Raw genomic sequence first — 8437 nt, forward strand, 5'->3', positions numbered from 1 at the left:
CCATTGATTGGCCACCTACTGCACGCCCCCTACTGGGGATTGAGCCCACAACCCAGGCATGTGTCCTTGACTGGAATCAAACCCCGGACCCTTCAATCCGACATTCTAACCACTGAGCAAAACTAGCCAGGGCCAGAGCTAGGATTTGAATGAGGCATTTTTAATGCTGGAGTTCATGTCCTGAACCACAATGCTGGAACCATAATTCTGACCATGGCAATCAAGACAAAAAGAGGATCACCCAGGTTTCAGTGTGAAGAATGAGTTGTTTCGTGGACACATTTTTTTTACCTTAAGTTCAGAGAGAAGGCTGTTAGGCATGTGGGGGTTGGGAGTTCTTTGTTCTGTGACACAGTGATGACATCAAGATAAACTGCCACTAGGCTGAGAAAAATGGACTGGCTGCTAGAGGGCTTGCTTGGGGCTGAGGGGGACAAGGGGCTTCTCTGGGGCCAGCTGACCCATTCCCTCGCCTGCAGACACTGTGGCAGCAGTTGCCTCCAGAGTACAGGGAATATAGTGATACTATTCCTGTTCATGGTTTGGCAGATCCGGAGGTGGTGGCAACTTGGGAACTGGCGACATCTTCAGCCCTGGTACTCTGGAGACATCATGCAAGGCAAGGTGGGTGACATAGATGTGTAGAGGTCTGAATAACTATTGACGCCACATCTGAATTTTGGTGAGGAATCACTGACATGGATGTGAGCCCAAATAAGTGACTATAAGCCTGAAATGTGAGGCAGAGTGACTGACCACTAAAACTAGATTTGAAGCCAGATCAGTGGTGACTTACCCTAGATGTAGGATTATGTAAGAAATGCTGGTCTCCACCGGTGCGCTGGGTAATGGCCATTAACACTGGATGAGTAAATGACTGTTTGGACCACAGATGTGGGGCCAGTTGAGTAACTGTTCATTATGGATATGGAACAGAGACCGAGAGCTTCATGATACACCTTTTGACTCTGAAAAGGTTGACAGTATTTTTCTCCATTTCCCAGGGCCTATCACTTCTATACCATGTGGCTTTCCTTGGTCATCTGTGGAGGCAGAAGTCGGAGGAGGAAGAAGAGGAAGAAGAAGAGGAGAAAGAGGAAGAGGAGGAGGAGGAAGAGGAGAAAGAAGAGGCGGTATCTCTGGGTCCATTGAAGCCAAATTTTCGTTCCAAAGAAGCTCCTATTGGACAGCGAGCCACCACAGCTCCATCCCAACCATCCTGTGACCCTGAGAGCCTCCACAAGGCCATAGAGACAACAGAGCTAGTACTCAGACAGACCCCAAGCCCTCCTAGATCATTCCCCACCTTTCAGATCCTGACCAACCTGCCTGTGAGGCATAAAACATCAGGGAGTGGTCTACAGCAGAGAAAAAGCCAGCTCTTCTGGGGACTCCCTTCTCTGCACAGTGAGTCCTTGGAGGCCATCATCCTGAGTTCAGGTGGCCCCTCTCCCCTGAAGTTACCTGTTGGTCCTTCTGTCTGCTTCAACAAGTTTTCCTTCCTGCATAGGTCCAACCTGCTGTTTCCCCAGTATTGCTCCCCAACCCAGCTTCCTACCCCTAAAGTCCATACTACAAAAGATCTGGAAGAGATGGTCCCTAATCCTCAGCAATGTCCCTCTCCACTTTCCCCTTCTGTCCCATCACCACCCCTCCATCTTAAGTGCTTTCCCATTGACCACAAAGGAGTCCATTCTGGTGCTGAGGCACATACAGAGTGGCTTCTGGGGCAGAGAGCGGCCCCTCAGGATTCTGAGGCTCAAGCCCTGCACCCGCAGCCTGAACTACGAAGAACCAGACCCTCAAATGTTTCCCCCTCATCTGAGGTCTGGCGGGGGAGGCCATGGGATCCTGGCTTCCCCCAACACATCCCAGATCCACTCTCTGCCTCTTTGCAGTCTCCCTCTAACTTTCTGGGAGTCCTGACTAGGTTTGAGGCCCCATGGAGGACCATGGTGCAAAAGGAGGACCCCAAAGCCTCTGAGACAGCAATGCTAGTTCCCAGCCCAACCCCAGCCTCTCTGCCAGAACTCCAGGGAGTCAGCCCTAAAGGAGACCTGTATGGAGCTGAGGACTACTGGAAAAACAGAAGACAAAATGAGAATCCTCAGATTTCTGAGCCTCCAATCCTGGTCCCTTTCCAATCTGTAGCCCCCATAACAGAGCCTCAAGGAACTAGACACCTGGAAGTACCCCCTGGATGTGAGTCTCAGTGGAGAACCACAGGACATAAACAGAGTTCTCAAGCCTCTAAGCTCCCAATGCCAGTACCTTACCAATCTGATTCTCTGTCAGAACCCCAGAAAGTCAGCTCTGAAGGACCACCTACATCTAAGGACTTCTGGGGAACCATAGAATACACGCAGAAGCCTCCGGCCTCAGGGTATCTAATGCCAGCCCCCTGTCCTCCCTCAGACCTCCAGCAAGAACTCCAAAGAGGCAGTCCCCTGGGAGATTTATCTGGATACAAGCCTCACTGGGGATGCAGAGGAAATCTACAAGCTTTTGAGTCCCCAGCCTTGGACCTCAACCCAGGATTCTATGGAACCAGCCCTGCATGTATCCCATCAGGATCTGAGACTCTATGGGGAGGCATGCAAAAGAGAGAACATCTTTGGGTCTCTGAAGACTCAGTTTCATCTCCCAGCCTTCCTTCAGCCTGTCTGCTGGAGTCTCTAGGAATAGGCCCCCAGGGAGTCCTATCTAAGTCCAAGGCTTTGGGGGAGACTATGAGGCAGAGAGAGAACCTCTGGACCTCTGAGTCTACAGCCCCTTCATCGGGGGACATGAAGCAGAAAAATATCTGTTGTGCTCCTGTGTCCCCATTCTGGGACCCTAGCCCACATCCAAACTCTATGTCAAAGTCTCACTTAAGTGAGCCTATAAGAGACCAAGGGGGGGAAGCATTGGAACAGAAAGAGAACAGCTGGGCCACTGAGCAACCAGCCCTATCTCCCAACACACTTTCTGCTCCTCTAACAGGTCCACACATTGACCCTGAGTTTGTCTGGAAGAATGTGCAACAAAGAGAGAGCCCCCAAGACCCCAGTCCTCCAATAGTGGATCCCCTGCAGCCAATAAACTGGCCTCCCACCCTAGCTGAAGCTCTGAAGACTGAGCCCAACCAGCCTGGTCTATCCAAGGAAGAGCTGTTCCCAGGAGCTAAGGCACAGGTTCCACACTCCCAGAGAGAGGCTGTCCTAGAGATATCCACCCATTCTGGGATCCAGGCGTGGCACTGGAGTAGAGAATTAGAACTCAGGCTGAAGAAACTACAGCTGAGCCCTGCTCCCAGATCCCCTGGTCCAAGTCAATCATTTGGCAGTTCCCCTGCCCTGAGCTCCACAACTCCCGGCACTTGGAGACTCTCTTCCTGTTCTTCCCAGCAGACGTATCCCCCCAGTCTGTGCTCCCAGTCTTCAAGCTGTCAACCCCCACAAGTTGAGAGCACAGTGACTCAGCCTGTCCAGGTCTCCCACTGTTATGACTCCCACTCCTCTTCCCATCCTCAGCCACAAGGGTCTGGTAGGGCAGAACAAAGGTTTCAGAGAGAGGAAAGAATGAAGGCAAAGATGGTGGCCCGGGTGGCCCAGGTCTCACCTCAGGGACAATTTGTTCAAATGGAGGCTGATGAGAACTGCCCAGGCTTGAGAGAGCCCTCCAACCCTGAGGTTCCAGTCTCGGTCAACAGACAGAACAAGGCTTCAGTCTTAGCATCAGCCAAAAAGAGAGAGAACCCCAGGAAACCCAAATCAGGAGACCACAGAGGAGGGGATGCAAGATTGGGGTCATCCACAGTTACAGGAAAGCGCCATCCGGCCCAGGCCAGACTAGTGGAGGTCCCTGTAAGCCGACTTTTCCAAAGATCTCGGCACAGGAACCAGCGCTCTCTCAACACTGCTCTCCCCCAGCAGCTTCACTCTAAGGCTGCAGGTCCCCAAGATAAGCGAGGAGCAGAGCTGAGAGCTGGTGACATCCTGATCCCTCGGCACTGTAAGCACTGCTGCCCCTGGGCCCAAATGGAAAAACATCTCTCTTCCCCCACACCTCAGCCTCCCCTTAGCAGGGGTCTCCAAAGGATATTTGCCAAGCTCCCAGGTACCCATGGGCCCCTGCCCACCAAATCCAGTCAGCATGAGAAAAAAGCTGATAGTACTGGCACCTGAGGGCTGGGGAGACAAGCAGAGGAAATCCTAATAAACTAGCTAAATTAGACAAATCCAACTCATGATTTCTTTGGAGTCTGGGGTACTGGGAATGTCAGTTCCCTATTAACTTCTCCAGCAACTATATTCCCTCAGAATCAGGTCCCTAAAATAGAGAGCTCAGGATTCTGCAAGCTTAACTTTCTTCTCAAGCCCTTCACAAACAGATGATCCATCTGGGATCCACACATCCCTACTCTATGGGGTGAAGCTTAAAGGCCAGGGAGCACAGTCCAGTGCTGCCCTTGAGAAGAACTTCACAGCAAGTGAACAGAAGAAAAATACATCTCTTCACATGAGCACAACTGGCCTTGGTCTCTAGGCAGACCCAGGGTATGCCTGGGTGTGGTCCCCTTCTTCACCCGTTCGACCCAGTTCTTCACATATCTTTCCATCTCTTCTCAGCCCTCTACTCTTATTCTCCCCGGGTCAACTCAACAACCATTCATTCCCAAGGCTACAAAAACAAGTGCCTCTCATGTTTAATGGCCATTTGGATTTCTTCTAGAATTGCCTGTTCATATCCTTTACCCATTTTTCCACTGCTGCACTATTAGTTGGATATTGTATTCGTTTTCTGCTGCTGCCATAACAAATTACCACAAAACAACACAGATTTACTTTGTCAGAAAAATAAAATCAAGGGGTTGGCAGGGTTGCATTCTTTTCTGTAGGCACAGGGCAGCATTCATTCCTTGTCTTTTCTGGGTTCTAGGAGCCTTAGCTACTGGGCCTCTTTCTCCATCTTCAAAGCTAACAAAGGCTAGTTCTCACATCTTATCAATCTGCTCTCTATTGCTTCCCTCTTCCACTTGTAAGGACATGATAAATACTTGGTCGCACCTGGATAATCCAAGATACTATTCCCATCTTAAAGTCAGTTGGTTAACAACCTTAATTCCCCTTTCCATGTAAAATAGCATATTCACCGGTTGCAGGGATTACGACATCGGACATCTTGGGAGGGCCATTATCCTGCCTACCACAACCTATTATGTATAGCACAGTTATTTTCTCCCAATCTGTGGCTTATTTTCTAATTTTGTTTTAGGTGATTTTTACTCTACCAAAGTTGAAAATTTTTATATAATACAATTTACCAACATTTTCCTTCAGTGGCTTCTAAAATATATTTTTCTGGTACTTATATACATCAACTAGTGGCCTGGTGCACAAAATTCATGCACTCAGGTGGAGGGAGGTCCCCCAGCCTGGCCTGTGCCCTGTCACAGTGCAGGAGCCCCGCGATCCATCACCCCAAAGAGGTAGGTCCCACCCACCCATCCGGGGCTCCTCAATGGATTGCCCCAAAGAGGTAGGCCGGAGCCAGGGAGGCCTGCGGACCCCTGGCTCAGGCGCACAGAGGCCTCTGCCATGGCCCCACCCCTTCCCTGACACTGCAAGTCCCCGCCCACCTGTGCCTGCTGCACAAGCAGCCTCCAGCTGATCAGTCGTTACCTATGAGGGTGTCCCAACCATTTGCATATTACTCTTTTGTTAGTATAGACTAGAGGTCCAGTGCATGAAATTTGTGCACGGGTAGGGTCCCTAGGCCTGGCCGGCAATCAGGGCAGATTGGGGCCTTCCTTCCCCCAGCTGCGGACTTTCTTCATTCCGCGCCGTCCCCTGGTGGTCACCACACATCATAATGAGTAAAATCCCAAAGGGACAATTTGCATGTTAGCCTTTTATTACATAGGATTAGAGGCCCGGTGCACGAATTCATGCACAGGTGGGGTCCCTCAGGGTGGCCTACGGGGATCAGGCCCCAGCTCGTACCCCCAAGCTCACAGTCCCTTCTGGCACCCTGCCATGGCCTGGCGCCACCCCCTCACCTGCTCCACTATCCCACCTGCAGGGCACTCTATCGGGGCTGGGCCCCACCACTGGTCGCTGTCTGTGGGGCAATCAGGCCCCTACCTGCACTTGCATTGGCCTGGTGCCACCGCTCACCTGCTCCAGCATCCCTCTGCAGTCCTGCTTTTATCGGGGACCATTGGGGCCAGCAGAACCTCCACTGCCGCCCACTGCTGGCACCGAGTTGCCAACACCTGCCATGTTCCACGTCGCCCCCTAGTGGTCAGCACATGTCATAGAGAGGTCAAACTCCCCGTCAAACAATTTGCATATTAGGCTTTTATTATATAGGATGTTAGGTTAACCTAATTTTTGAGTATGGTAGGCAAAAATTTAACTCTCCCACAAAATAGATGTCCAATTTTACCAGTATAATTAAAAATATATAGAATTCCTTGCCTGGCCAGTGTGGTTCAGTGGTTGAGTCGACCTATGAATCAAATCAGGAGGTCACAGTTTGATTCCAGGTCAGGGGACATGCTCAGGTTGCAGGCTTGATCCCCAGTGTGGGATGTGCAAGAGGCAGCCAATCAATGATTCTCTCATCATTGATGTTTCTATCTCTCCCTCTCTGAAATCAATAAATATAAATAAATATGAATATGATGTCTTAAATCCATTCCATAACCATAGAGTGGTTTGATTCCCGGTAAGGGCACATGCCCGGGTTGTGATCTCGACCCCTAGTAGGAGGTGTGCAGGAGGCAGCTGATTAATGATTCTCTCTCATCATTGATGTTTCTCTCTCCCCCTCTCTAAAATCAGTAACATTAAAAAAAAAAAACCTTATAAAAGGAAAAGGTGGAGATTAATGTTATAAAAAGATATAAATAAAGCAGGATGATCTTAATTTGATTTTAAAACACCACATGTATAGACATACACATTTGCACACATGCACAGAAAAAGACTGAAAAACAACTAAAGATGGTGGTCTCTGATTATTGGGAATATTCATTTAAAAAATATGCTTATATTTTTTTCTAAATTTTTACAATGCACATTACTGCTTCTATAAAAATAAAAGGTTATTTTGAAAGTGAATTGCCTATGCTGTACACTTGGTAATTGTAAGGTAAATTTTGGCTTTTTGACACACAAAAATGAATCCTCTTAGCACTGAAATCTGACTCACTTCCCTGTCTAAACCCCCAGATAACTTTGGACTGAAGTTCATTCCTGGCATATGAGGGTCTTCATGTGACTTCTGACCCCTTCAAATTCACTCCAGGACTCCCTTGCTAGCCAACCTATGTTTCTTCTGTATTCTCTTCCCTCTGTGCCTTTTGCTAATTGCTCTCCTGCACTTCTCCATGTCAAGTCTCCCACCTTCCTTTAATGCCCAGTTCAGACTACCCTTCCTATCTTGGTTTGGTTTACCCCTCCTTGCAGCCACATAACAATGTGTACCTTGTCGATAGCACTTGCTTCCTGATAGTATGGCAATAAGCCGTTCAAAGAGAGATTCTATGGTCAAGTCCACATTCCCAATCCAGTATTCTTCCCATTCTACAATATTCCCTCTACTCTGTATCTGGTTCAGAAAAACAGCCAGTCAGAAGGTACATATTATTCCTCTGTCTCCTCTCACTGTCACTATTCTATTCCAAAGCTTTATTTATAACCCAAACCTGAGGGCCTGAGTCCAAAACTCACCACCTGCTGGCTAAGGGTGGAACTGAAAGTCCTTTCTATCTTCCCACCTATTGCCCCCACCACCACTTGAGTCACAAAGACAATGCAATTCTGAATTTCTACTTGACACAGAAATATTTAATGACTCTATACATCTCTAGATAGCTTTATGAAAAATCCAAGTCCTACAGTCTTGTCTTTTTAAGGACTCAGTAGGTTGTAGGACCGGGCAAGAGTAACAAAACATTTAGACCAAATTAATGACTGGCAGGTCAGTGTTCCTCATGGGCATTGTATAATCACTAGACTCTCACAGCAATTTGTAGGAGCAATATCTTAGATCCAAATGTATCTCCAGACATTAGACTTATAGTCCCATCTGTGGCATACTGTTGGTCCTGTGTGATGTATTTGATGCCATATTCTTAGTCAAAAACCCATCTTTTAATCATAGCACTTACCCTATGGGAAAAAGTGATTAGTTAAGACTACATTCCAATTTCTTTCTGGGAACACTGTAGGGAAAAGCACAGACTGCTGATACAACTTGCCTCTTGGTTTAAGTATGCAGGCTTCTGCAGATGAATGGTGACAAATAGTCCCTCACTGCTTCCTACAGCCAATCATTGTATCAGAAAGCTACACTGCTATAAGCTCAAGTGCCAGCACTAGAACTAGGCCTCTCACTACAAGTCTGATCTTGATTTTTCCTAAGAATCTACAGAGCCTGGCTGGCGTGG

The 8437-nt window shown here is 48.4% G+C and overlaps 1 protein-coding gene across 1 annotated transcript; it reads left to right on the forward strand.

Annotated features, from left to right (window-relative positions):
• The first annotated feature begins 393 nt into the window (after positions 1-393).
• SPATA31G1 (SPATA31 subfamily G member 1) lies at positions 394-5067 on the forward strand. Its single transcript, XM_059657244.1, has 2 exons — positions 394-624; positions 1005-5067. The coding sequence occupies exons 1-2, from the start codon at positions 394-396 to the stop codon at positions 4164-4166; spliced, it is 3393 nt and encodes a 1130-aa protein (XP_059513227.1). The 3' UTR covers positions 4167-5067.
• The last annotated feature ends 3370 nt before the right edge of the window (positions 5068-8437 follow it).

The sequence above is a fragment of the Myotis daubentonii genome, chromosome 11, assembly GCF_963259705.1.
Source record: "Myotis daubentonii chromosome 11, mMyoDau2.1, whole genome shotgun sequence".
In the NCBI taxonomy this organism is placed as follows: Eukaryota; Metazoa; Chordata; class Mammalia; order Chiroptera; family Vespertilionidae; genus Myotis; species Myotis daubentonii.